The 27,683-nt window shown below is 46.7% G+C and overlaps 1 protein-coding gene across 2 annotated transcripts; it reads left to right on the forward strand.

Annotated features, from left to right (window-relative positions):
• On the forward strand, positions 1–25,348 carry PTAFR (platelet activating factor receptor). Of its 2 annotated transcripts, XM_025855799.2 has the most exons (3): positions 6–83; positions 189–279; positions 22,093–25,348. In XM_025855799.2, the coding sequence occupies exon 3, from the start codon at positions 22,131–22,133 to the stop codon at positions 23,163–23,165; it is 1,035 nt and encodes a 344-aa protein (XP_025711584.1). In that variant the 5' UTR covers positions 6–83; positions 189–279; positions 22,093–22,130; the 3' UTR covers positions 23,166–25,348. The 2 variants fall into 2 exon arrangements, with proteins under 2 accessions (XP_025711581.1, XP_025711584.1); XM_025855796.2 differs by lacking the exon at positions 189–279 and having other exon boundaries at positions 1–83.
• Positions 25,349–27,683: the final 2,335 nt, after the last annotated feature.

Consider the following 27,683-nt stretch of genomic DNA (forward strand, 5'->3'; position numbering starts at 1 on the left):
AGATAGCACAGTGTCTGCAGACAGACAGACACTCAGATCCTGCTGCTGCAGCCACTCAGCCCGCTCAGCTTTCCCTGATTCAGGTAAGGGGGTGGGGGGGCCCCCGGTGCTGGCTGGGCAAGGGGAGACGTGTGACAAGGTCCTCAGGAGACCAAAGTCTGAAGGGACCGTTTTGGCATCTTCCTCAGGCCCGGTGTTTAGAAAGGATTCCTCGTGACCCAACTTGCCAGGAAATGCAGCTCCCTACTTTGGTTGTCTGAGGCCCGGGCCGAGCTGAAAGTGAGCCCTGAGATCTATCTCCCTGGAAGCTGACGACGGTGATGAGAGGGGGCTAGCTAGAGGTCAGGAGCTGAATGCCCTCTGCTGGACTGGCTGCCTATGGTGTCTTGGCCAAGTTATGCTCCCGCTCTGCAGCTCAGTTTCCTGCACTGTCGAGTGGGGCTAATCCCGCCTCTCCAGCAGGGCTGTCGGGAGAAGCTCCGGGTCTGGTACAGGGCTGGGTACTGAGGAACTCATGAGATGCTGGGTGTTCCTGGGGGATGATGAAGATAACCAGGTTATTGGTACAAAGGACCTGGCCCGCAACGGGTTTCCCCTAACAGGTCCCAGGTGGGAGGGACAGGGCACAGGCTGGTCTCCCCTTGTCCTTTGCTGGTAGGAGGTCCCAGGTGGGCCAGCTGAACCAGGGTCGCTGTGCAGACACTTGCTCTCCGGTGGAGAATGAGGGAGCCAGCAGAGTCTCTCCATAAGCATTTAGGCAACTCTGATTTAGATCTGTTTGAACTGGCAGCTGTGTTCCAGGTACCTGGAGTGTGTGTGTGTGTGTGTGTGTGTGTGTGTGTGTGTGTGTGTGTGTGTGTGTGTAGGAGCTATGGAAACAAAAGAAAGAGATGTTCCTACCTTTAGGTACTGACAACCCAGCCAAAGAAGGAAGTCTGCTCTGGACATGAGGAAACGGCCCTGGGTCTGAGGTGGGCACCTCAGGATTGGCAGGATTTTGACTTTAGCTCTAGTTTATAGGCTGGGACGTTGGCAACTCAGGAGCCTCACTTTCCTCTTCTGTAGATTAGGTTTAAAGTCCTGACTTTTGGGTTTGTGCGGGAGGATGAAGTAAGAGGCCAGGTGGGAAAAAGGTTTGTCAATGGTGAGATGCTGCCCAATGTGTTACTACTAATACTGACACTGCAATCCTTACTGTAAATGCCTTACCGGGGGGAATTTGTTTTGTTCATTGTTTTATCCTACCCTTAGCACAGTGTTTGGTGAGCAGTATAATCTTAGAATATGAATTGAACAGATGGATGATAAAGTAATATGCTGTACTTAAAAGAGAATGGACAGCAAGCCAGAGGCCCAGCATCCGGTCCCAGTTCTGCTCCCGATCCTGTTGTCACCATGGGCAAATCTCTTCTCTTCTCTGGGCCTCAGTTCTTCCATCTGTCCAATGAAGGTTTGGGTAAGGAGTTATAGTCTATGGCGTTAATGACAAAATCAGCCTCCAGGACTGAGTTCCTGCTCCTGGTTGGTATTGGGGTGGGTGGGGGTGTGATGAGACGCTGGGGTCCTGTCTGTTTGTCCTTTTACAGGGAGACCTTTACAGAGGGACCCCTCCTCCCCACCCTAGGCCCATGAACAAGGCCTCGTTGAGGAGAGGGGAGTGCTCCTCTTTGTCAGTGGCAGCCCCCCCCCAATGAGGGTTGGCCCAGGAGGAGGCACAGTTGAGCTGCAGTGTGGGAGCACTCCCTGACTGGTCCTGGGGGAGTGTGTCTGGGTAGGGTGTGGAGCCCATTCCCGGAAGGACAAATGCTGGGCCCCCAGCACAGCCACCTCTCTGACCGGCCCCCATTGGGTTCCTTGGCAGCAGGGTGGGTGGGGAAAGGAGCCTCTGTTGTATCTTTGCACATGCATGTGTGTCTGTGATGGTGTGGGCTGTACTGGGGCGTTGGCCCTGGCTGTAGTCACATGTGCCTGGAACATGACCAACGTGCAGGAGGGTCTGGTACAGCCCAGCAGTTCCCAGAAGCAGAATCATCAACCAAGCCAGCTGAGAGGTTGGTGTACCTTTCTTCCCTTGTGTCTTCAGCCAAGGAGGATCCAAAGCCAGACTCTGTGTGTGTGTGTGTGTGTGTGTGTGTGTGTGTGTGTGAGAGAGAGAGAGAGAGAGAAAGAGAGAGAGAAAGAGAGAGAGAATATGTGGGGGGAGGACCACTGCTCAGCAGTCCCTCCCCACCCCCTTAGTTCTGTAGGAGGGGGACCCTTAGGGCCTGGGTTTGATGCTGAGCTCAGCTGGCTGATGGGAGAAGCATGTCAAACATTTGTGCAGGCCCCTTTATAGTTTATAAAGTCCATTTCAGTTTACCAAGTGCTGTACTGTTGATAAGACAAACCCCTTATCACTCCTACCCATCTTACTTTCTTTTACAACAATGCTTGAATTCTTGAGGTTGCCCCTCCCCGCCCCCCCCCGCCCCACCCTGCGGATTTTTCAGATGCAGATCACAAGTCTCAGAGCTCACTCACTCAAGGTGGTGGGGGGCATGGCTAAGACCCAGAATCCTGATGCTCTGATCTCAAGTCCTGTGATTTCTCTTCAGCTGTCGCTGGTGGCGGCTGGTTTGGTGCACGGCTGATTGGTTCACTCATTCATTCCTTCAACAAATGTTTTCTCAGGGTTGGGGAGTTGCTCACAGTTACTGAGCAATAACCATTTGGATTGACTGCTTCATTCTGCTTTTACAACTACCTGGTGAGGAAGATTTATTATCCCCATTTTGCAAATGAGGAAAGGGAGCCGCTGAGAGCCAAAGAGCAGCTAGGGAAGAGCAGAGCCCCGTGTGGATCCTGGTCTGTGGGACCCCAAGGTCTAGGCCCTGTACCCTATGTTTTCCCTTGGGCTGGGCCTCGGGTACCCACAAGGGCACCAGCAGGACGGATGCAGGAGTTCCCAGGCTGGAAGGCGTGGTCCTTTGGTGTGATTCCTGGTATAATGGAGGGGTAAGCCCAGTACTAAGAATCCCACAGGAAGACATGCCTCTCCACTCCCTCCCCTGGCCCTGGCCTACTTCCCAGAAGGAGGAGGGAGGGGGAGGAGACCCACAGATACCATCTGGGTATTTGGGAGCCAGAAGGAAAGACCCAGGCCAGGTTCAGGGTCCCCCACCTCCACAGGGATGTCCTAGACCAGCTGAGCCCAGACTGAGTCTCACCAGGGCAATATATATTCCTGGGGTCAGGGAAGGGCCCTTTGTGAGAAGGGAGATTGGGAAAATCTGGTACCCAGGCCACTCCCACCTCAAGAGCCCTAGACCTTGTCCCTGACCTCTCAGAGACAAGGAATTCCATTTCTCCACCCAGAAATGTGCCCGGCACGGTGCTGGACTCCTTGTCTTCGAAACTGTGGGGAGCCCAGAATTCCCCAGAGGTCAAGATACTTGCTCCCTCAATTTCCCCCTCAAATCCCTCCGCTTTTTGGAGAAACGGTAGCGAAAGCACTCCATGAGAGGAATCTTTAAAGAGTCTGGCCAGCATCGTCAGGCCAGGGCCCAAATGCCAAGGAACAGGGGAGGTCAGAATAGGAGTAACTCATTGACTGAGCATCTCCTATATGCCAGGCACTTTAGCAGTTTACCTGCCTTCAACCTCAGGCTATCCTATGAGGTCATTGTTGATATTATTCTCATTTTATACATGAGAAAAGTAGGACTCACAGAAGAGAAATGATTAAACTGTTGTGTTTGAGAGGTCTCAGGAAATCTAAGGGCTGGGAGTGACTGAGGCTGGTGTGTGAGGGTTTGGAAGTAGAGGATGAGGGACAATGTAACTGTGTGTGTGTTTATCTATTAGTAAATGTCTCTTTTTTTGAGAGAGAGAGAGCGAGCATGTGTGCGTGTGCACACACACACGAGTTGGGGGTAGGGAAGAGAGAATTCCAAGCAGGCGCCATGCCCAGAACAGAGCCCAATACTGGGCTTGATCTCATGACCCTGAGATCATGACCTGAGCCAAAATCAAGAGTTGGACGCTTAGCTGACTGAGCCAGATGCCCCTACTAGTAAATATTGCGTGTTTGCTGTGGAGGAGGCTTGTGTACATACTGGTGAAATGCCAGAAGCCTTGAACCCAGGGAATTCCCAACCCAAAGGAAAAAGAAACCAACAGCCATTATAATGCAGTGCGATGTGTTGTGTTATGGAAACCCCAGGCAGCATCTCTAGCTCTGTCTGGGTTGAGGGTACCTGGGTGGCTCAGTTGGTTAGGCGACTGCCTTAGGCTCAGGTCATGATCTTGGATTTCCGGGATTCTAGTCCTGCTTCCGGCTCCCTGCTCAGCGGGGAGTCTGCTTCTCCCTCTGACCCTCCCCCCTCTCATGTGCTCTCTATCTCATTCTCTCTCTCAAATAAATAAATAAAATATTAAAAACAAAAACAAAAACTCTGTCTGGGTTGAGAAGCCAGACTAATGGTAGCTAGCATTCCTTGAGCTTTGATTATGGATCAGGCATTTTCTATTTAATCCTTACAACAACCCTATGAAGTATTCTTCTTCTTATTTTTACAGAGGAGTAAACAGAGGCCCATTGGAGGTTAAATTAATTATCTTGGGTAAGAATCAGCTGATGGCATTTTGCCAACTGTCACTAGCTGCCATAAAAAGATGTGACTGTTTCCTGGAAGCTTTCAGAGTTAATGATACATCTGGAAGCCTGATGTAGGTGGCTTCAGGCTGGCGTGAACTCCATGTGAGCTGTTGCAGTGACTGTGCTGCTATTTTGAGGAACATTTGATCTGATCTAATTAGAAAATTGGATTTCCTGTAGATACAGTTTTGTAGAGCTGTTGACTGTGAATATCTTGAATTGTGCTAAGCCCTTTACACACATTATTCATCAAATATTCATGGCACTCTGGGGATATATGTGCTTGGAACATCCCCAGCTCCATTCACAGAGGAAGGACCTGAGGCTCGGGGAGCAGTGTGCTTGGCAATGGTCACAAGCTAGGGCAGGATAGAGGCAGAATTCTGGTTTGTCTGACCAGAGTCTGTGGTCTTAACCACTGTTCTTTCCAAACACTTTGTATCCTTTACCTCACTGGCTGCTCACAAAAACTCCAGGTGTGATTGTCCCCATTTTACAGATGAGGCCCAGAGAGGGTCAACAGTTTTACTAAAGTTGCAGAGCAGTAGGTCTTAAAGCTGAGCCCTATGATTCTAAGTTAAGAATATACAATGTACTTTCAAATCTACCATTGCTTGGGTCCATTAAGAAAAAAAGAATTTTTTTTAAGGATTTTATTTATTTGTCAGAGAGAGAGAGAGAGAGCACAAGCAGAGGGAGCGGCAGGCAGAGGGAGAAGCAGGCTCCCTGCTGAGCAAGGAGCCAGATGTGGGACTCTATCCCAGGACCTTAGGATCATGACCTGGGCCGAAGGTAGACGCTCAACTGACTGAGCCACCCAGGCGCCCCAAGAAAACATTTTTTTAATTGTGCTAAAAACACGTGCCATAAATTTCCCTTTGTAACAATTTTTCAGTACACATTATAGTATTGTTAACTGTACGCACTTTGCTGTACAGCAGGTCTCTAGAACTTTTCCATCTTGCCTGACTGAAACTCTATACCCACTGAACAACAATTCCATTTCTCCTTCCCCCAGTCCCCGGCAACCACCCTCCTACTTTGCGTTTCTCTGAGTTTGATGACTTTAGATATTTCATATAAATGATGACTTTAGATACTTCATATAATCATTCAGTATCTGCCTTTTGGTAATTGGCTTATTTCACTTAATATTATCTTCAAGGTTCATCCATGCTGTAGCACGTGACAGGACCTCCTTTCTTTTGAAGGCTGCATAGTATTCTGTTATTACATACATACCACGTGTTGTTTACCCATCCATCTGTTGATGGACATTTGGGTGGCTCCCACCTCTTGGTATTGTGAATAGTGCTGCTATAAACATGGGTGTGCGAATATTCTTCAAGATCCTGTTTTCAATTCTTTTGGAAGTGTACCCAGAAGTAAGATTTCTGGGTCATGTGGTGGTTCTATTTTTAATTTTCTGAGGAAACTGTACTGTTTTTCATCCTGGCTGTATCATTTTATATTTCCACCAACGGTGCACAAGGGTTACAATTTCTCCACATCCTTACTAGGACTTGTTATTTTCTGCCTTTTTGATAGCGGCCATGCTGCCGAGTGTGAGGTGCTATTTCATTGTGGTGCTTATGTGCATTCCCCTGACGATGAGTGGCGTTGCACATCTTTTCACATGCTTGTTTGCCATTTGCATATCTCCTTTGGAGAAATCTATTGACGTCCTTTGCCCATGTTAAAATCAGTTATTATTATTTTGTTATTGTTGTTATTGTGTTGTAAGAGTTCTTTATATATTCTGAATATTAACCCTGTATCCAGTATATAGTTTGCAACTTTTTTCTCCCATTCTCTAGGGTGCCTTTTTCCTCGTTGTCTGTTTCCTTTGCTACAAATGTTTTAAAGTTTGATGTCCCCCCATACATTTATTTTTGCTTCTGTTTCTTGCATTCCTGCTGTCATAGCTGAGAAATTATTGCCATTCCAGTGTTACGAACCTTTCCCCCCCCTATGTTTCCTTGTAGGAGTTTTACATTTTCAGATCTTATGTTTCGATCTTTAATCTGTTTTGAGTTCATTTTTGTATATGGTGTAAGAGAAGGGTCCATCTTCATTCTTTTGCATGTGGATCTCTGGTTTTCCCCTTGGCACTTGTTGGAGAGGCTCTCCTTTTCCCATTGCGTAGTCTTGGGACCCTTGCCAAAGATCATTTGGCCATATGTGTGGAGGTTTATTTCTGGGCTCTCTGTTCTGTTCCACTGGTCTATATATATATTGCTTTTTATGTTGATACCATGCTGTTTTGATTATTGTACTTTGTTATGCCTTTTGAAATCACGAAGTATGAGGCCTCCAGCTTTGTTCTTCTTTCTCAAGAGTGTTTTGACTCTTTGGCGTCCTTTGAGATGAGATTCTGTCTGAATTTTAGGATTTTGTTTTCTGTTCCTGCAAAAAATGCCACTGTGATTTTGACGGGGCTTTGAATCTGTAGATGGCTTCGTGAATCTGTAGATGGCTTTGACAAGTATGGACACTGTAACGGTATTAAGTCTTCTAGTCCATGAATGAGGATGTCTGTCCATTTATTTGTATCTTCTGTAGTTCCTTGCAGCAATACTTTGTAGTTTAGTCATTTGCCTCCTTGGTTAAGCTTATTCCCAGTATTTTATCCTTTTTGATGCCATTATAAATGGGATTGTATTCTTAATTTCCTTTTCTCTTTGACCTATTTTTATTCTTTTAAGATTTTATTTATTTATTTGAGAGAGAGAGAGAGTGTGCGAGCAGGAGGAGAGGCAGAGGGAGAAGCAGACTCGCTGTGGAGCAGGGAGCCCGACTTGGGGCCCCATCTCAGGACCCTGGGATCATGACCTGAGCCAAAGGCAGATGCATAACCGACTGAGCCACCCAGGTGCCCCTCTTTGACCCATTTTCAAATCTTTATTTTACCAATGAGGAAACAGAGAGTCAGAGTCGTGGGGTGAGTTTAGTGTTTGAACTAGAATTTGATTCCAGCTCCAGGGCTGCCTGGTAGGAGTGATATGGATGCAGAGCAGATCCTCCCCTCCCTTTGCCCCATTCCTGTTCTTGAGTCACAGGACAGGTCTATGAGGGGTAAGTTGGCCAATGCGTGGTTTGCTTCTAGCAGAGGCCTTGGCTTGGCTTAGGAGATAGGATGGGTCTTGGAGTTCAAAATCCTATCTGCCACTTCTTAGCTGTGTGACTGGACAAGTCTGTTTCCCTCTCTGGCCTCACTTTCTTCTTTGGAAAAATGGGCATTATGTAAAACTCACCTCACCAGGCTGACTTGAGGAAATGTATTCATGGGTATGTAGTGTCTGTATATTTAATCCAGTACCCTGAAATTAGGTAGGCTGGCTGCGACTCCCCTCCTGTCATGCCCTACACACAAGGCAAGGCATATTTGGCTCCACGTGTAAATATCCACTTGGAGCCTGTGTCCCTCCCACACCCCACTCCTAGCCTGAGCTGAGCTGCGTCGACGGTTGTACCCCCAGTCTTGCAGCTCTGCAGGGAGCTGCTGGTGCATGAGATTGCATGAACTTGAATGTGAGTGATTTATAGCTTATAAATATCTAGACATCTGTACTTAAAAAAAATGTATTTATTAGAGAGAGAGCGTTCTTGTGAGGGGGGCAGAGGGGCAGAAGGAGAGGGAGAAAAGCAGACTCCCCACTGAGTGCACAGCCTTATGGGATGGGGAGAGGCTGGGGGCCGGACAATCCCACCACCCAGGGATGATGACCTGAGCCAAAATCAAGGGCCAGATGCTCAAGCAACTGAGCCACCCCGGTGTGCTGACATTTGTACTTTTGACCCCGAATGGCCCCACAAATGTTAGGAGCTGGGCTGACTGGTAAACCCAACTTTCCAACCCACAGTGCACGCTGGGGAAGTAACTGGCACATACTTCCTTCTGCCCAGATCCAGGTGGTCCCTCCGCTCTGACTGTTCAGCTGAGAATGGGAGCCCAGGTTCGCTAGGGGCATGATGTTCTCAGACAGTATGGGAATGGTAGGGGGTTGGGACTGAATGCTATGCACAGTAGAGGATGGGATATCCAGATGGCAGAATTCTTCTGTCTCCGTGAATATTTATGGCTCCCCTTGCCTGCCCCTAGTTGAGAGCTGGGCCTGGGCTGCTGCCCAGACTTGAGGCATCAGGGAACTGTGCCCTTATGTAAGATTGATTGGTCTGAGCTGCTGCTGCCTTCTTTCCCTCCAAATGCTCATTCCCTTCCTGACCTGTTGAGAGATTTGTTGGCATTTGCCTAAGGACCTGTCTGGAGCTGACAGGGAAGTCAGTATGTGGGTTAGAGCCCCTGGGACGGTGGTGACCATAGTCCCCTCCCCTGACTTCATGTGGCTGAGCTAATGGGGAGAGGGAGGCCTGGCCATTGTGACCAGTTTGCGTGCTTATTTTTGGAACCACTGTTAGAACTGTAAAATTTTGCAAGTGAAGAAACTGAGGCTCAGAGAGGTGAAGTCACTTGCCCAAGGTCACACAGCAAGTAAATGGCAGAGCCATGTATGAACCCAGGTCTTTCTGACTCTAGAAAAGGATTGTTCTCCCCCTCCTACTGTGCCTCCCCCAGAGAGACTGGACACGTTCCCTTCAGACCGGTTTCTGCCAAATAGTCTTCAGGGGCTTGGTCATTCATTCATTCAGTGCTCAATGTCTGACACTGGGGATAAAGAATGAAAAAGATCTAGTCCCTGCCCTCTAGGAGCTCCAGGCTGGTGAGGAAATGGCCATAGAAACCAATACTTACAACACATTGTATCTGGTGCTGTACTGAGGAATGTGCCCAGTACCATGATGACCCGGAGAAGAAGGCAACTCATTCTGCCTGGGGCAATCAGGGAGGGCATCCTACAGGAAGCATTCTTTAGATTGGTCTTTTTTTTTTTTAAGATTTTTATTTTTATTTATTTATTTGTCCGATACTGAGAGAGAGAGAGAGAGAGAGAAAGAGAGCACACGAACAGGGAGAAGCAGGCTCCCTGCTGAGCAAGGAGCCCGATGCGGGGCTGGATCCCAGGACCCTGGGACCATGACCTGAGCCAAAGGCAGACACTTAACGACTGAGCCGCCCAGGCGCCCCTTTAGATTGGGTCTTAAAGGAAGAGTGTGAGTTTGCTAGGTAAAGCAAGAGGCAGAAGGCACTCTCAGAGAGGTAGCAGCATGTGCAAAGCACAGAGGTTTGGGAAGAAACAGAGTTTTTAGAGAAGCAGCAGGAAGTTCAGTGTGGCTGGAATACAGGGTGTGTAGTAAAAGAGGCTGGAGGGAAACGAGGTGTGAAAGGAGCTTGGATTTGACCCTGGGCAATGGGGAGCCATGGAAGGTCGTAGACTAGTCGAGTATGTGGCTGAGAGTGCTGAAGCACAGTACTACTCAAACTTCAGTGTACCCACAAATCACCTGGGACTCTTGTGAAAATACAGATTCTGATGCAGCAGGTCCGTAGCAGGAGTGTGAGAGTCCGTATTTCTAACAAACTCAGCTGATGCTGCTGGTTCGAGGACCTCGATTTGAGCAGTGAGGCTGTAGAGGGCTCACTCCGTCTCATAGACTGCTCTGGGGAGCAGGCAGCTCCTGGTGCTCTTCTGTCACGGGGTAGATCAGGCCTCGGGTCTGCCCTTCTTCTTGGGTCAGCCCTCCTGCAGCTCGCACAAAGAGGTCACAGCAAGGTCAAAATTTTTGGTTGCCAGACATCTGTTGACTCAACAAATGCTTACCAAGCTCCTGCTCTGGCCACACGTGTGCTAGGTGCTGGAGATGGAGAGAGGAATTGGAAATGCCACCTTGTGGTCCGTGTCATCACCCCTTCTTGCCTCCAGAACGGGTTCTCTGCTTTGCCCTTTGTCCCCTTACTATCTATTCCCTGTCCAGCAGCCAGGGAGTCCGATCATGTTACTCGCCTCCCTGACACGGTCCAGCGGCTCTCCAGGGCTCAGAAAATAAAATTCCACCTCCTCACCACGGCTTAGGAGCCATCTGGGGTCAGTTGCCCCCAAATCTCATCCAATTCTTCCCATTTCTCACTCCCCTAGGACCACATGAATCTACTGGTTCCTTGAGCAGGATGCATTTGTTCCTATCTTATGATACGATGAACTTACTCCCACTGCACATGAGACACTTGGCCTAGAATACTCTTCCAGATTTTCTCTTGACTTGTTCCTTCCTGCTTTTTAGATTTCAGCCAGGAGAAGATATGGGTTTTCGCAGGACCCTAAAGCTTGTACAATTTGGGGGGTCCTTGTGAAGAAAAGTGACCAGATTGCAAATACACAATTAGATACAAGACCTAGGAAGGGGCCTTGAAACTTATGTTTCATTGGCCTCATGGTAAATCTTCCTCTGGGTTTGTTAATAGGTCATCTCCTCTGAGAAGCCTTCCCTGGTCACTCTATTTAAAGCAGCCCCTTACCCAAACTCCGTCATGTCACGATTTTTATTTCTTTTATTGAATTCATCACAATTTGAAACTATTGTGTTCTTTTACCTCTCTTTTTTGGTCTGTTTTCCCTGACAAGAGTGTAAGCTTCTCAAGAGCCTGTTTTATTCCTGCAGTATCCCCAACAAAGTGCCCAGCCCTCAGCGGGCTATTGATACCTGTCAGGTGAATGAATGGACATGTCCTCTGCCCTCCAGGAGCTGCTGGTCGAGTGTGGCAGGAGGCCACAGAGATAATTTCAATGGTATAAGATGCTGTAAGCTATGGGTGCTCAGAGGATGAACGCTTAACCGGGTCTGGGGGCAGAGAGCAGGGTGTGAGAGAGGCAGGGAGGCTTAGGAAGAACTAGCTGCAGGGAAAGAGGCCAGGGCAGTCTTCAGGTGACCAGTAGGTAGCCAGGCAGAGTGAGGGAGGGAAGCATGAACAAAGGCATGGAGGTCTGAGCCCCTAGGCCCAGAAGAGACTCAGCTGGTTACATTGTGGGTGACATCAAAGGGTTCCACTGACGCAAAGGGACGGCTGGGTGCTAAGTTTGGGATGAAGGCTAAAGGGGTGGGAGTCACATGAAGACCAGGATCTGGGAAGACAGCAGAAGTAGGAAGAGCCAGGGTGATGGGTACGGGAGGCAACCAGGGCAAGGCTTTGGGCAAAGGCAGGGGTTTCACCCAAGACCCCCCACACTGATTCTGACTCTGTATCTGGAAGGAAGAGGCCTGCACTGGGCTTCCTGTGGGGGCTCTGTGGACTGGGGATGCTCCAGGCCCAGAACAGACCTGATTACAGGTTGGGTTCACAGGGAAGCTGACTCTGAAATGGAGATTAGCATGTAGGAATGTTTTTCCTGAACTGTTTTAAAGCAAAGTCAAGACACTGTATAATTCTACCTATAAATACTTCATGATGTGTATCTAATAGATAAGGAATTAAAACATATACAAATATAGAACCATAGTATCATTATCACACCTAACAAAATTAACATTGATTTCTTAATTCCAGCTCATACTGAGTCTGTGTTTGAGTTCTTCCAATTGTCTAAAAACTAGTTTTTATAGTTACTTTGTTTGAATCAGGATACAAACAAGGTTCACAACTATTTGCTCAACTAAGCTTCTTGAATGAGAATTTAACATTCCACCTCCTTCCTTCTCCCTCATTCCTCAGCTCAGGCTTTGGACGCTGCTCTCCTGATGACGGGGAGCTGGAGTTCCCTGTTGCCACATGCTGTGTTTGCTTTTCTTTTTTCTTTCTTTCTTTCTTTCTCTCTCTCTCTCTCTTTCTCTCTCTCTCTTTCTTTCTTTCTTTCTTTCTTTCTTTCTTTCTTTCTTTCTTTCTTTCTTTCTTCCTTTCTTTCTTTCTTTTTCTTTCTTTCGTTCTTTCTTTTTTTTTTAAGATTTTATTTATTTATTTGAGAGAGAGAGAGAGAGAGAACATGAGCAAGGGGAGCAGCAGAGGGAGAAGGAGAAGCAGACTCCCTGCTGAGTAGGGAGCCCGGGGCTCGATCCCAGGACCCTGGGATCATGACCTGAGCTGAAGACAGACGCTTAATGAACTGAGCCAGCCAGGGGCCCCTACTTTTCTGTCTGCATCATACTTGATGTCTCCCTGTGGCGTTTCACGCTGCCGGCCCCCATTTCCGTGCTCTTGAAACCTTCTCCAGCATGGCTGTCCACCTCTCTGTCCTGTCCCTGCCTCCTTCACAAGTTTCTCCTCCCCCTCTGACTTCTCCGGGGAATGTTGGGCTCTTCAGGATTTGACTCTGGATCCTCTGGAATTTCAGGGTGCCCCAGATGTGTCCCCGGCTGGATTCATCCTCTGCACCCCCACACTGTTCCTCCTCAGTGTCATCTCCATGAAGATGGGTACCACCCCCAGCCCAAATCATCTGGGCCAGAAAGTTGGCAATCCTTGACTCCCCCCTTTCTATCAACCCGTCTCCCATCCATCACCAAGTTCCATCCATTCAACCTCCCAAATAACTCTGACAACCATCCATTTCCCTCCATTTGCCCCTTCATGCTCCAAGCCTCCTTTGGCCCTGCAGACAATTGCAATTGTCTTGATGCTCTCTCCTTGCTTCTGGTCTGAAGCCCCTCTGGTTTGTTCTGTACACAGCGGTCAAAGCCCTCTTCCCCAAACCGAGATCCAGTGTTCTCCCTTTCCTGTTCCATACCCTTCAGTGACTCCCCATTTTCTACAAATCCTTAGCCTAATATTCAAGACCTTTCTTAAGTTGACCAATACATACTTACTTTGTAGGCCCTGTCTCTCCTCACCATCCCTGCCCGCTCCCCCCCCCCCACATACTCTTTAAGGTTTAGCTAGACCAGGTATCTCAGGCTCCCTGAGCACAAGGTCCATCTGCTCCTCGTCTTCCAGGACTCTGCACGTGCCACAGCTCTGCCTGGGGCTCCTCATCTGGCTTACTACTTCTTGTCCTTCCACATAGGCAGGTCACTCCTGATCCTCAGGTCTGGGTAGGGGCACCATCTCAGAATTACCTCGACTTCTGGAACCTGCACCATCGTAACACTTGACAATTGTCTACTTCTGAATCTCTCTTTTGCAAAATGGGCTGTGAGCTATGGGAGGACAGAAACTGGGTCTGTTCTCTGAGGCCTCGGCACTCTGCCCAGGGCCTGGAGCAGTGAGTGCCTGTCCAGTGGATGCACGGATGAGGACCTGAATGGGTGAGTTGGGTTGACCTGGGTGTGTGTGCCCCAGTCACATAGTGAGAAAAAAAAATTTAAATTAATGCAAAAAAATTCATGACGAACAAATACCAAAATCTTAAATGAAGATAGGATCATAATAGTGCCAGGCAGAGCAATATTAGAAGCTGAGGCAAAAGGAATACTGATTTTGATTTTTTAAGATATTGCATTAAAATATTGTTTTCTTGATCACTGAGGTTTTCAGCACCCCCTTACATTTTGTGCTTAGGTGAGCTCCTCCGCAAGCCTTACCCCAGTCCAGGTCCTGGTGTGAAGTCTTCCTCAGCAGGCCGGGACAGGCATGGCACAGGGGACAGGGCCCAAGCAGATATACTGGGTTGAACACTCTGGCTGTAGAAAGACTGTTTCTGGGCGCCTGCGTGGCTCAGTCATTAAGCATCTGCCTTCAGCTCAGGTCATGGTCCCAGGGTCCTGGGATCCAGCCCAGCATCGGGCTCCCTGCTCCGCGGGAGGCCTGCTTCTCCCTCTCCCACTCCCCCTGCTTGTGTTCCCTCTCTCGCTGTGTCTCTCTCTGTCAAATAAATAAATTAAATCTTTAAAAAAAAAAAAAAAGACTGTTTCTCGTGGAGAGTTGCCCCCACCCCATTAAGCTGGAGCTTAAACCCAAGAAGAGGAAGGGACTTACTTAGGGGTGGGGTTGGGTGGTGAGGATGGGTAGGGACATGACTTCTTCAAAGACCCAGAGTGAACACCAGGCCCTGCCCAGCTGTGGGCGGCCTCCCCTCCTTTCTGAGGTCCCAGGAAGAGGGTCCCTCAAGGCATTAAGGTCCAGCAGGAGAAAGAAAGACGGCCAGTCCCTGAGAAATGGGCATCTTGGGCTCAAAGGAAAGGTGAGGGGGGCTGAGATTGTGGAGCACAGTGATTTTATTTATTTATTTTTTATTTAAGGTTTTAATTTTAATTCCCATATAGTTAGCATCCAGTGTTACATTAGTTTCAGGTGTACAATATAGTGATTCAACAACTCTGCATTATTTGGTGCTCATCATAAGTGTACTCTTAATCGCTGTCCCCTATTTCACCCACCCCCCCACCCACCTCCCCTCTGGTAACCCCCAGCTTGGGCTCAGTAGTTGAGAGTCTTTCTTGGTTTGTCTCTCTCTCTCTCCCTCTTTTTCCTTCCTCTTGAGGAGCAGCAATTTTAAAATCTTCTGGTTTCAGTACCTCTTTTTTATGTCTTTAAAAACTATTGAGGGCCCCAGAGAGCTTTTGTTTACATGGGTTATGTCCATCAATATTTTCTTTTTTTTTTTTTTTGAGATTTTATTTATTTATTAGAAAGAGAGAGAGACAGAGATAGCAAGAGGGAGCATGAACCAGGAGGAGAGGGAGAAGCAGATGCGGGGCTGGGTCCCAGGACCCGGGGATCGTGACCTGAGCGGAAGGCAGACGCTTAACCCATTGAGCCACCCAGGCGCCCCCCATCAGTATTTTCCATATTCAAAATTAAAACTAAGACTTTCAAAACATTTTTGTTTTTATTTTTATTATTTTTTTAAAGATTTTATTTATTTATTTGAGAGAGAGAGAGAATGAAAGATAGAGAGCACGAGAGGGAAGAGGGTAAGAGGGAGAAGCAGACTCCCTGCCAAGCAGGGAGCCCGACACGGGACTCGATCCCGTGACTCCAGGATCATGGCCTGAGCCGAAGGCAGTCGGTTAACCAACTGAGCCACCGAGGCGCCCACATTTTTGTTTTTAAATACAAAACCCAGTAATAAACTCATTCCATGTTTGTTTTTTTTTTTAAAGATTTTATTTATTTATTTATTTGACAGAGAGAGACACGGTGAGAGAGGGAGTACAAGCAGGGGGACTGGGAGAGGGAGAAGCAGGCTTCCCGCGGAGCAGGGAGCCCGATGCAGGGCTTGATCCCAGGACCCCAGGATCATGAGCTGAAGGCAGACGCTTAACGACTGAACCACCCAGACGCCCCTAAGCTCATCCCATGTTAACATAAATAACATTGTTAGCAAAAGTTAGCTAACAATTTCAAAACATAAATAATTTAGAGTGGTTTTGATTTACATTTGTTTGCAAATCTCTTTAATGATGGGTTTAATAGAAGACAACTAGATTCTCCTATCTGCTCCTCCATTCAGTCTGTTGTGGTATGTTGTCACTTCGTGGTATGTTGTTTTGGTTGAAGTGTATGAAGAAAATCTGCCCTTACACAGATATGTGTTTGTAGTGGGAGGGATATTTTAATATCTTTTTCAGATAATTGATGATGCTCTTCTCTGATACTACATCAAAGCTCCACAAACAGTAGTTTCTGAAAAGTCAGTTGCAATGTGGAACCCGAGTCATACCAATGACTCTTCTATAATCTGTTGTGCAGCAATGTTTTAATCTGTCTCACCCTTTGATTCTTTTACCCATGCATAATTTGGAAACTGGCCTTCCTCATTTGGAAAATGTCGGTTCACTAAGTTATGCAGGTTTTCCAAACATGGACCTTTCACTAAAGGATTTTTTAAAAATTACATTCATTAGTATCGCCACCAATCTCATCAGAAAATTCTTTAAGGATTAAGAAGCTGTCAAACATACTGGCAGACACAGTTTTTCTGAAGATACTAGTTTTCTCCAAAGTTCGAATTTTATCATTGGCAACAAATAACTGTTACTTGTTTTCCTTGAAGCGATGGGTTTCCTTTGTTCATATTTGAGCAAATATGATGCCCAAGTCTGAAAACCCATAGTTGGTCAGTCATTTTTTCAAGTGATAGTGATGATCTGCAAAAAAGTTCTGCTTACAACTCAAGTCACTTAAGCTGTTTTCCTGAAGACAACCACTGACTTCAGGGTGCAGAAGCATTGCATTTCCCATTTTGACACCCAAAATATTAAAAAGATGTGTACTCAAGATTTAATAAAATTAATAATTTCCTTGCTTTATCAAGGAATTTTTTTTTTTTTTTTTTTTTTGCCCTGAGTAGTGCCTGGCTGTGAAAAATACAGCTCCTATTCCCATCTGCTGCCGCTGCCTTGATTTGTGCTAAGGAGCCAGCAGTTTTGTTCACTCTGTACCATCAGTGCAAATGTCAACACAGTGAAAAGGGGGAAATAATGTCTTGGTATAATTATGACAATAGTTTTTTTTTTTTAATTATTTGAGAGAGAGAGACAGACAGAGAGCAGGAGTGAGAGAGAGCATAAGGGGGGAAAGGGAGAGGGAGAAGCAGACTCCCCACTGAGCAGAGAGCCCAATGTGGGGCTTGATCCCAGGACCATGAGATCATGACCTGAGCTGAAGGCAGATGCTTAACGACCGAGCCACCAGGCGCCCCCAATAGTTTTGACCTCATGGGTCCACTGAAAGTTCTCAGAGATATTCCTTTCTCCTCCCTCATTTCTGTGGACCACCCTTTGAGAAGTATTATCCTAGAGTCTTGGGATCAGATGGCAGGACCACGTTTAGGTGTGGAAAAGATCCCAGCCGAGTAAAAGTTAGCAATTTCGCTTCTGGGGAAGCAACCTAAAACTATGTAATTCAAATCAACTATGTAATTCACAATGTGACTTGAGGCTGAGTTTTTTGTTTTAAAGGAATCACAATTGGTGATGCCTGGGTGGCTCAGTCGTTAAGCGTCTGTCTTCGGCTCAGGTCGTGATCCCAGGGTCCTGGGATCGAGCCCCACATGGGGCTCCCTGCTCTGCGGGAAGCCTGCTTCTCCCTCTCCCACTCCCCCTGCTTGTGTTCCCTCTCTCGCTGTGTCTCTCTCTGTCAAATAAATAAAATCTTTTTTTTTTTAAAGATTTATTTATTTATTTTGAGAGAGTGAGAATGAGAGAGAGAGTACATGAGAGGGGGGGAGGGTCAGAGGGAGAAGCAGGCCCCTCGCTGAGCAGGGAGCCCGATGTGGGACTCGATCCCGGGACTCCAGGATCATGACCTGAGCCGAAGGCAGTCGCTTAACTGACTGAGCCACCCAGGCGCCCAAATAAATAAAATCTTAAAAAAAAAATAAAGGGATCACAATTATTTATTAGAATAATTAAACCTATATTTATTTAATTTAGCATAGACAAACCACCACCACACTAAATGGGGCAAAGCACAAAATTTTTCTCAATCACCAAAATTCCAGTTAGAGCCAGTTGTTTCTTTTTTTTTCAGTTGAAGTATAATTGATATACAATGTTTCATTAGTTTTGCGTTTCCAACATAGTGACTGGACAACTGTGTTTCACGTTTCATTAGTTTTGCGTTTCCAACATAGTGATTTGACAACTGTGTTTCGCGGTGCTCACCAGTAAGTGTAGCTCCCATCTGTCACCCTACAACACTATTCTAGTCCCATTGACTATATTCCCTGTGCTGTGCCTTTGATCCCTGTGACTTATTCATTCCATGACTGGAAGACTGTACCTCCCACCCCCCTTCACCTATTTTCCCCATCCCCCCACCTCCCACCCCTCTGGCAACCATGGCTTGTTCCCTTTATTTATGGGTCTCTTTCTGGTTTTAGAGCAAGTTGGTTCTTTAAACTCACCTGTAAGTATCTAGAGACTTCTTCAAGTGTTTCCACTGCTCCAGAGCTCCCAGAGATGGTTGTAATCGACGAGGCTTATCACCCACTCCTTTACTGGTTCATGGTGCTGGGAATAGTGTTGAATAGACAGACAAGGCCCTTCTTCTCCTGGTGCTCAGTCAACTGGGAGAGTGTTATGAATCACACAAACGCGAATATGATCACAATGCTTTAGGATTTACAAAGAAGTACAGGGGCCTTTGAGACAGGACCTGACTTGGCCTGGTGAAGATCTCTCTGAAGAAGTAAAATTCAGGTAAGGTCTGAAGCACGAGTTAGAATGGCCGGGTGGAAGTGGGGTGTGGTTAGGGAGGAGGGTTCGAAGCGTTGGCATGGGTGTTATGCTTGCAGGCAGAGGCAGGAAAGGTCTGAGCATGTTTGAAGACCCACGGGGAGCTCCGTTTTGACCGGACCCTGGTGGGAAGATAGCAGGAGGAGAGGATGGAATGGCAGCTAGAGGTCAGGGTGAGGGCCATCGGTGGTCCTTTTCTCAGTTCCTACAACCTACCCTGCTCCTTCCTGCCTCAGTCCTGGACCCATGCAGATCCCTCTGCCTGGAATATTCTTCTCTCTCAGGTCTCAAAGGAAATGTCACCTCTTTTCTAAGTATAACTTTTTGTATTCTCTGCATCAGCACCTCCTTTTCTTTGTATAGCAACTCTGTTTGTTTACACTGCTTTTGTCCGTCTGCCCCACGAGCCTGTCAGTTCCCCGAGTGCAGACCTGTGCAGTCACGCCCGCCCTGTCTCTCCTGTGGGCTGGACATGCAGTTGGTGCTTAGAAGTATTTGTTGGCGGAATGTGTGAATGAACAAATGCACCCAGAGCTGGATTTGAGACTCTGGCTCCATCCTTTAACAGCTGTGTGACCTTGAACCATCACATATACACTTTAGATTGTTTTCTATTCTGTAAAATGGGGTTTTACTTCCTATCTCAGAGGGCTTTTGTGAGACTGAAATGAGATAGTACACGGGAAAGCACCTGGCTCCGAAGGAGCGTCTTACTCCCAATTCTGTTCTCTTTTCACTGTTCTGGGATGTATGATGAGTCTGGGGCCTTGATCAACTCCATCTGGGTCTCCTGCCCTCCCATCAACCCACCCCCGCCGCCAGCTGCAACACAAACATCAGTGGGGTTTCCAGGCTCATGTGCTGGCAACAGAGTTCGAGGAACAAGAGAGGAGGGAGCAATTGGTTCTGGTGGAGAGTGGATGGTGGTGAAGATGCTGTTGAAAACGGACCCGACTGTGGGTAGTGGGATTAGGGTTAATTTCATCTTCTTTAACATACTTTTTCTTTTTCTTTTTTTCTTTTTTTTTTTTTTTGAGAGAAAGAGCGAGTGGTGGTGGGGAGGGGCAAAGGGAGAAGGAAAATCTTTCTTTTTTTTAGTTAATTAAAATTAATTTTTGCGCGCGCGCGCGAGAACGAGAACACGCACATGAGCGGGGGAGGGGCAGAAGGAGAGAGAGAGGGATGTCCAGCACTGAGCCCCACACGCAGCTTGATCTCATGACCCTGAGATCATGACCTGAGCTGAAACCAAGAGTCGGATGCTTAACTGACTGAGACACCCAGGCACCCCTTTAATATACTTTTTTTTTTTGCTTTTTTAACTGTTTATTTGGAAATGATTGTAGACTCACAAGAAGTTGTAAAAATAGAACATAGAGTTTATTGAGCCCTCCAGTGGTGACATAGCCATAGCACGATCCTAAAACCAAGAAAGGCTTTTTGTTTTGAAATAATTTTAGGCCTTCAAAAAAGTTGCAAAATAGTACAAAGAGTGCATGTGTGCCCTTTGCTCCACATTCCCTAATGTTAACAATTTACAAAAACATAATACAATGATCAAAACCAGGAAATGAACATTGATATATTATTTTAATTATAGACCTTATTTGAACTTCACCAATTTTTCCACTAAATGATCTTTTTTTGTTCTTGGATACAATCCAGAATCCCACATTTATTTAGTTGTCATACGTTTCCTTAATATCCTCTGATCTATGGCAGTTCCTCAGTCTTTCCTCATGACCTTGACATTTTTGATCATTTTGTATAATGTCTCACAATTTGGGTCTGTCTGATGTTTTCTCATGACTAAATTGAGATTATGCAGTTCTGGAAAGAAAACCACAGAAATGATGTTATAGTCTTTTCAGTGCTTCAAATCAAAGGTACCTGATATTGCTATATGTCTTACTAATGATGAGTGCATCTTAATCATTTGATTAAAGTGTTGTCTACTGGGTTTCTCCACTGTATACTTTTCTTCATCTTTTTCTTTTTTTTTTTTAAAAGATTTTATTTTTAAGTAATCACTATACCCAACATGGGGCTCAAACTTACAACCCTGAGATCAAGAATTGCATACTCCACTAACTGAGCCAGCCAGGTGCCCCTATATTTTTCTTTTCATTAATTTTTTTATTTTAATTACTAAAGCAATAAATGCTTCTAAAAAGTTCAAACAAAGGAAGCATAAATAGGTAAACCTCCCAACAAACCCATCTCACCTTCCCAAAGGTTACTTATCACTGTCTATTCTTGAAGCTATATCCTTCTAGATCACTTTCTAGATGTCATATACACATATATAATGGGGACACACAGATTTTTAAAATTTTGTTTTACTTAACAATATTATCCAGGGACAACTGTCAACATCAGTACAATCAGATATATCTCATTCTCTCTAATGACTGGCTAGTATTTCATCTTTGGGTCACCCTAATATAATTCTCTGTATTTTCCAGATTTTGTATGAGCACAAAAATAATAATAAATTTACTTTTAATAATAATATAATATAATTATTATTATTTTAAGTAAAGTCTACTCCCAATGTGGGGCTTGAACCCACTGACCCCGAGATCAAAAGTCACATACTCTACCTACTAAGCCAACCAGGCACCCCTATAAATTATTTTTTATTTTTTTAAGATTTTATTTATTTATTTGTTAGAGAGTGAGTGAGTGCACAAGCAGGTGGAGGGGCTGAGGGAGAAGCAGACTCCCCACCAAGCAAGGAGTTTGATGTGGGACTCAATCCCAGGACCCTGGGATCATGACCTGAGCTGAAGGCAGACACTTAACCAACTGAGCCACCCAGGCATCACCCACAATTATTTTTTTTAAAAGAGTTTATTTATTTATTTGACAGAGAGACAGCGAGAGAGGGAACACAAGCAGAGGGAGTGGGAGAGGGAGAAGCAGGCTCCCCGCGGAGCAGAGAGCCCAATGCGGGGCTCGATCTCAGGACCCTGGGATCATGACCTGAGCCAAAGGCAGACACTTGACAACTGAGCCACCCAGGTGCCCAATTATTTTTTAATATAGAACACCCACCATCAAAATTTACATTTCAAATTTCATCAATAGAAAAATATTTAAAAGTTGTTAGAAAGTTAAAAATTTTATAATATAAATTTTCATATATTTTCTCATCAGAAATAGATTATTTAAAACTTACATCAAAATAAGCCACAGAATGAAAAGGTATGTTTTAAAATGGAAGAAGAGAAAAGAAACCGAATTGCCATTGATTTCATTGACTCTCAGATGCTGTTCTTTTTAAAAATACACCATTATTTTATGTAGAAAAAAATACTGCCAATTAATTGGAAGATACCGCTGATTTTAGAGTTTTTAAAATGTGCAAAATGAGAGTCTTGGAATTGATTAATAAGACAGGCCCTTTTTGACCCTTCATTAACCAGAATTCCTGTGTGGTCTTCCAGGCGTGGCAGGATTCTACCACCAGCTGCCCCTGCCAACCATGGCGACAGGGGCAAATAATTCCTCTCGTGTGGACTCTGAGTTCCGATACACCCTCTTCCCGATTGTTTACAGCATCATCTTTGTGCTGGGCGTCATCGCCAACAGCTATGTGCTATGGGTCTTTTCCTGCCTGTACCCTTCCAAGAAACTCAACGAGATAAAGATCTTCATGGTGAACCTCACCGTGGCTGACCTGCTCTTCTTGGTCACTCTGCCCCTGTGGATCGTCTACTACCACAACCAGGGCAACTGGATTCTCCCCGAATTCCTGTGCAACCTGGCTGGCTGCTTCTTCTTCATCAACACCTACTGCTCAGTGGCCTTCCTGGCTGTCATCACTTACAACCGTTTCCAGGCAGTGACCCAGCCCATCAAGACAGCTCAGGACACCACCCGCAAGCGTGGTTTCTCCGTGTCCCTGATCATCTGGGTGGCCATTGTGGCTGCGGCATCCTACTTCTTCATCCTGGACTCCACCAATGTGGTGCCCAACAAGACTGGCTCAGGCAACATCACACGTTGCTTTGAGCATTACGAGAAGGGCAGCATGCCTGTCCTCATCATCCACGTCTTCCTTGTGTTCAGCTTCTTCCTTGTATTTCTCATCATCTTCTTCTGCAACCTGATCATCATCCGCAGGCTGCTCATGCAGCCGGTGCAGCTGCAGCACAACGCAGAAGTCAAGCACCGCGCGCTGTGGATGGTCTGCACGGTCTTGGCTGTGTTCATCATATGCTTTGTGCCCCACCACATTGTGCAGCTGCCCTGGACCCTGGCTGAGCTGGGCTTCCAGAACAGCAGCTTCCACCAGGCCATCAACGACGCCCATCAGGTCACTCTCTGCCTTCTTAGCACCAATTGCGTTTTAGACCCCATCATCTACTGTTTCCTCACCAAGAAGTTTCGCAAGCACCTCACTGAGAAGTTCTATAGCATGCGCAGCAGCCAGAAATGCTCCCGGGCCACCTCGGAGACTGGCACTGAAGTGGTCATGCCGCTCAACCACCTCCCTGTCCATTTCCTCAAAAAGTAGTCCCTGATTGTTGGGGCCAGGCCCAGAGCCTTCTCCTCCATGGACATCACAGACTGACCTGGGGGATGAAGGGGTCTCTGCTGTGGTCTGGGCATCTCCTCCCTGGGCACAAGTGGCTCTTTAAGTATGGAGGCTACTTCACCAAGGTGGGGGTGATGGCCAGGCCAGACTGCTGGGAAATCCAGGACTTGAATGTGCTTCATCAGCCACCTTGGGGCACACGCATAATAACCTTGGCTGGCAACTTCATCCGGAATACCTGAGTCTGATAGCTCTGCAGGGAATGTCAGGGCCCAGGGCAGACCTTGGGGGTAGACTCCGAGCCACCCTGTTTACCCTACCAAGGCAGCTGCCCTGAGCCAGTATGGCCTGAAGTTTTGGACAACAACGACCTTTGCTACTATAAAGGCAGAGAAGAGGGTTTTGGGAAAGAGATCCTCCCCTGGTTGTGTGGTGGTGTCTCTGGGGGAGACTTTTGAGCTAGGATCGTGCCATCTTGTCTCCATTTCGAGGCACAAGATCTTTGTGACACTTCTTAGGGGACGTGGCTCAGTGGAACCTTTTCCCACTCATCCAACAACCTGTCCTGAATGGTGCCAGAGGGGATAAGACATGCTCGGGTCAAAAGCTAGGATGGGGAGATTGTCTCCTGAGGCAAATGTGTCTCTCCGCATAGGCCTTGGGTCAGCTCTGGGGGACCGGGAGAGACACAACTGCCACATCCATCTGTCTCAACAGTGGATCCTGGTGAATTACCTCCCGCGGGGCAGCTCCCCACTGTGGGTGGGCAGAGGCCCCTCAAAGCCAAATTGGGGGCATCCGCGGCACCATGACGCTCAGAGGTTTCATGAGAAAGGGCACTTGGGTGGAGAAGTACCTGTGTGTGGGTGAGGCCTCCAGAGTGAGAGGAGCCTGTCAGGTCTCATCTACCACCTAGCTTTCTGGGGCAGGGAGGTGTGGGGGGCGGGTGGGGAGCCCTCCTAATTTAGCTTCCAGAAAGTGAGAGGAGCTGTTATAATCCCAAGGGCCAGCAGGCACTTTGAGTTTTGGGTGCAGAAAAGAGGTGTCACCTTCTCTTGAAGATCTCTAGATGCATCCTTGTGATTTTAGGCAAATATATTCAGATGAGCTTCCTCTCACACCCTGAGCACCTGCAGTGTGACTCTGGCAGCCACAGACCCAGGGGCTTGGAGGAGACTACCCTGGAGCCCTGTGGTCCTTCTGAGACAACTTCCTCCCTTCCAGCCACAATCCCTGTACTGTTTGTTTCCTTGTTTCCTATCTACTGGGCTGATTTTGATAAATGCTTCCCCATGGGCCAGTAACCTGCTTGGGTCTGGGATGGTAGCTGTGGGCTGAACTCAGCTGATGGTGACTAGGTGGAAACCGCAGCAGACTTTGAGCTTTGGTGTCACACAGACCCAGGTTCAAGTCTTAGCTTTGTCACTTCCTACCGAGGGACTGTGAGCTGAATTTCCTACCTCATAAGGTTGTTAGGAGCGGCGAATGCTGAGGCAGATACCTCTTGGTCAGGGTGATTGCTCATCCCAGATTCTCCCTTTTTCTGAGAATGTGTTCCCCTTGATCCTCTGATAAGAGCTGAACGGATGAGATGCAGGCATCTGGCTCTAGGTGGGCCAGTCCGGTTCTCTCTCTCAGGAATAAGCAGCCAGATTCAGAGGTGCTATTTCAGGCTCTGCAGGTCACTAACCTGAAGACATACAAGTCTGGAGTTGTGACTGTGTGTGTGTGTGTGTGTGTGTGTGTGCTCCTCTATGTGTATGAAGTGGGGCAGGGGAAGGTGGGTGACCTGCTCAGAGAGAAGATGGAAATGTGCAGAGCAAAGCAGAGACCAGAGGGAGACCAGAAGTCTGGAGAGAGGAGGGCAAGTGCTTCCAGGGCCTGCTGCCCTCTTCCTCCGGGCCAGACCGTCTCAAAGCCCAACATCTGCATTCCTTCCTTTGGGTCCTATGAGATTCCCTCATCAGGATGCATTCTCTTATTTTGCTTAAGCCTATTTGAGTGACTTTTTATGACTTGCATCTCATCTCTGAATAAGATGAATGCTTAGATGCTAAAGCGCAGTGTTTCTTGCATTTCAGTCATTTGCGTACTCCCCATACACAATTTTTCAATACCCATGTGCCATCTGTATGTTTACTTAATAAATATTTTGCTCTAAATTGAGTCACTTTTTATCTCTTTACCCAAATGTCCATCGACTGGTGAATGGATAAAGAAGATGTGGTGTATATATACACAATGGAATATTACTCAGCCATCAAAAAGAACAAAATCTTGCCATTTGCAACGATGCGGATGGAGCTAGAGGGTATTGTGCTAAGTGAAATAAGTCAGAGAAAGACAAATACCATATAATTTCACTCATATGTGGAATATAAGAAACAAAGCAGATGAACATATGGGAAGGGAAAAGAAAAAGAGAGAGGGAAACAAATCATAAAAGACTCTTACTGATAGAGAACAAACTGAGGGTTGTTGGGGGGTGGGGGATGGGCTAGATTGGTGATTGGATATTAAGGGGGGCACATGTTATGATGAGCACCGGTGTTGTACGTAAGTAATGAATCATGGAAATCTACTCCAGAAACCAATATCGCACTGTATGTTAACTAACAAGAATTTAAATAAAAAGTTGAAAAGAAAAAAAATAAAACTTTATTTAAAAGGATGCTTTATAACTAAATTATAATGAAAACCAGTGGCACCTGCCACACATAAAAGATGAACGTAAACATAAAATGTAACTATTTTAAAAAATATTTTATTTATTTTGAGAGAGAGCGTGTGCGCACACGCGCGCGGATTGGCTGGGGCCGGGCAGAGGCAGAGGGCAACTCTAGCAGACTCCAGGCTGAGCACAGAGCCCCACTTGGGGCTTGACTCCAAGACCCTGAGATCATGACCTGAGCCAAAACCAAAAGTCTGAACGCTTCACTGACTGAGCCACCCAGGTGCCCCAGGGGCCACCATTTTTTGTTTTTTAATTTTTTTATTTTAATATGTTTTTAAATGTTTTATTTATTTATTCATGAGAGTCAGAGAGAGAGAGAGAGAGAGAGAGAGAGAGAGAGAGAGAGGCAGGGGCAGAGGGAGAAGCAGGCTCCCCGCCTAGCAGGGAGCCCGATGCAGGACTCGATCCCAGGACCCTGGGATCATGACCTGAGCCGAAGGCAGATGCTTAACCATCTGAGCCACCCAGGTGCCCCCAGGGGCCACCGTTTTTATGTCTTAATTACTATGGTTATTGAGGTTTATCCACCTCAATGTCTGTCTACCAGATCCTGGGGGTAGTACCTAAATCTTAACCATCTAGGTATCCACAATTTCTCACACAAGGTCTAGAGCTGAGATCTGTCTGTCTCCAAAGCTTATTGCTTCCCCCGGGGGTAGGATCAACAGACATATTGACATATACATGCACTTGCTTTGACAGGGTTTAAGGAGGCAGTTGCCACCCCTGAGCCCTCCCACCAAGGTGCGCTCTCCCACCGCGAAAGGATACTTTTGCTTTGACCACTATTAAACGCTTGCTTGCTTAAGAAGAAAAAAAAAAAAAAGAAGAAAGGGTTTAAGGAAACTCTTGAGAGATAGATGGGGAAGGAATTTAATACACATTCTTTCGAAGTTCCATGTCCATATTTTAAAAGAAATGTCAGGGATTTTCAGAAGATCAGAACATTTTGGAGCTAGGAGGGTCCAATCCCTTCATCTCATGAAGGGAAACGTGGAACTCAGAAGGGCTAAGTGATTGCAGAAATTACACAGCACAAAGCTGCAGTGAACATAGAGCTGGCTGTTCACCTGTGTCTTTTCCTTCTTGGATTATGGGAAGAGCTGAGTTGTAGTTCTTTTTTTTTTAAAGATTTTATTTATTTGAGAGAGAGAGAGCATGCTAGAGAGAGCATGAGCAGGGGGAGCAGCAGAGGGAGAGGGAGAAGCAGGCTCCCCGCTGAGCAAGGAGCCCGAGGTGGGGCTCCATCCCTGGACCCTGGGATCATGACCTGAGCCCAAGGCAGACGGTTAACTGACTGAGCCACCCAGGCGCCCCTGAGTTGTAATTCTTTTGATGAAACACCACCAATCAGGATTCCAAAGCCATCTTGCGTGTCAGGAAGGCCTCGTGCTGCCCTGACCTCAGCCTTACACCAGTGATCTCAGTTGGAGAATGTTGATTGAAACAAGACGTGGTCTCTCACCTCATCAAGATGAGTCACAGACACAAGAGTGGTAAGTGTAGGGCACAGTTGATGAGAACTGGGCATATTTATGCTTGTTTTCACTCATCTATATTATATTTGTCCTTGAGACCTAAGGCTACAAACAGATAGAACAAAACCTTCTTGTAAAACACCTGGTTTTTGTGCAGACTTAGTTTTGGTGAAAATACAAATCTTGCTTCCCTTGACAACCTGCCAGCAAGTCATCCTCCTACCTACCCAGTCATCCATCCATCCATCCATCCATCCAGCCAGCCAGCCAGCCAGCCATCCATCC

The sequence above is a fragment of the Callorhinus ursinus genome, unplaced genomic scaffold, assembly GCF_003265705.2.
Source record: "Callorhinus ursinus isolate GAN/ISIS: 27379988/994484 unplaced genomic scaffold, GSC_fseal_2.0 scaffold18, whole genome shotgun sequence".
Lineage (NCBI taxonomy): Eukaryota > Metazoa > Chordata > Mammalia > Carnivora > Otariidae > Callorhinus > Callorhinus ursinus.

What these genes read in the sequence shown, in the direction of transcription:
- PTAFR (XM_025855796.2), top strand. Translation starts at nt 22,131, where the DNA reads ATGGCGACAGGGGCAAATAATTCCTCTCGTGTGGACTCTGAGTTCCGA.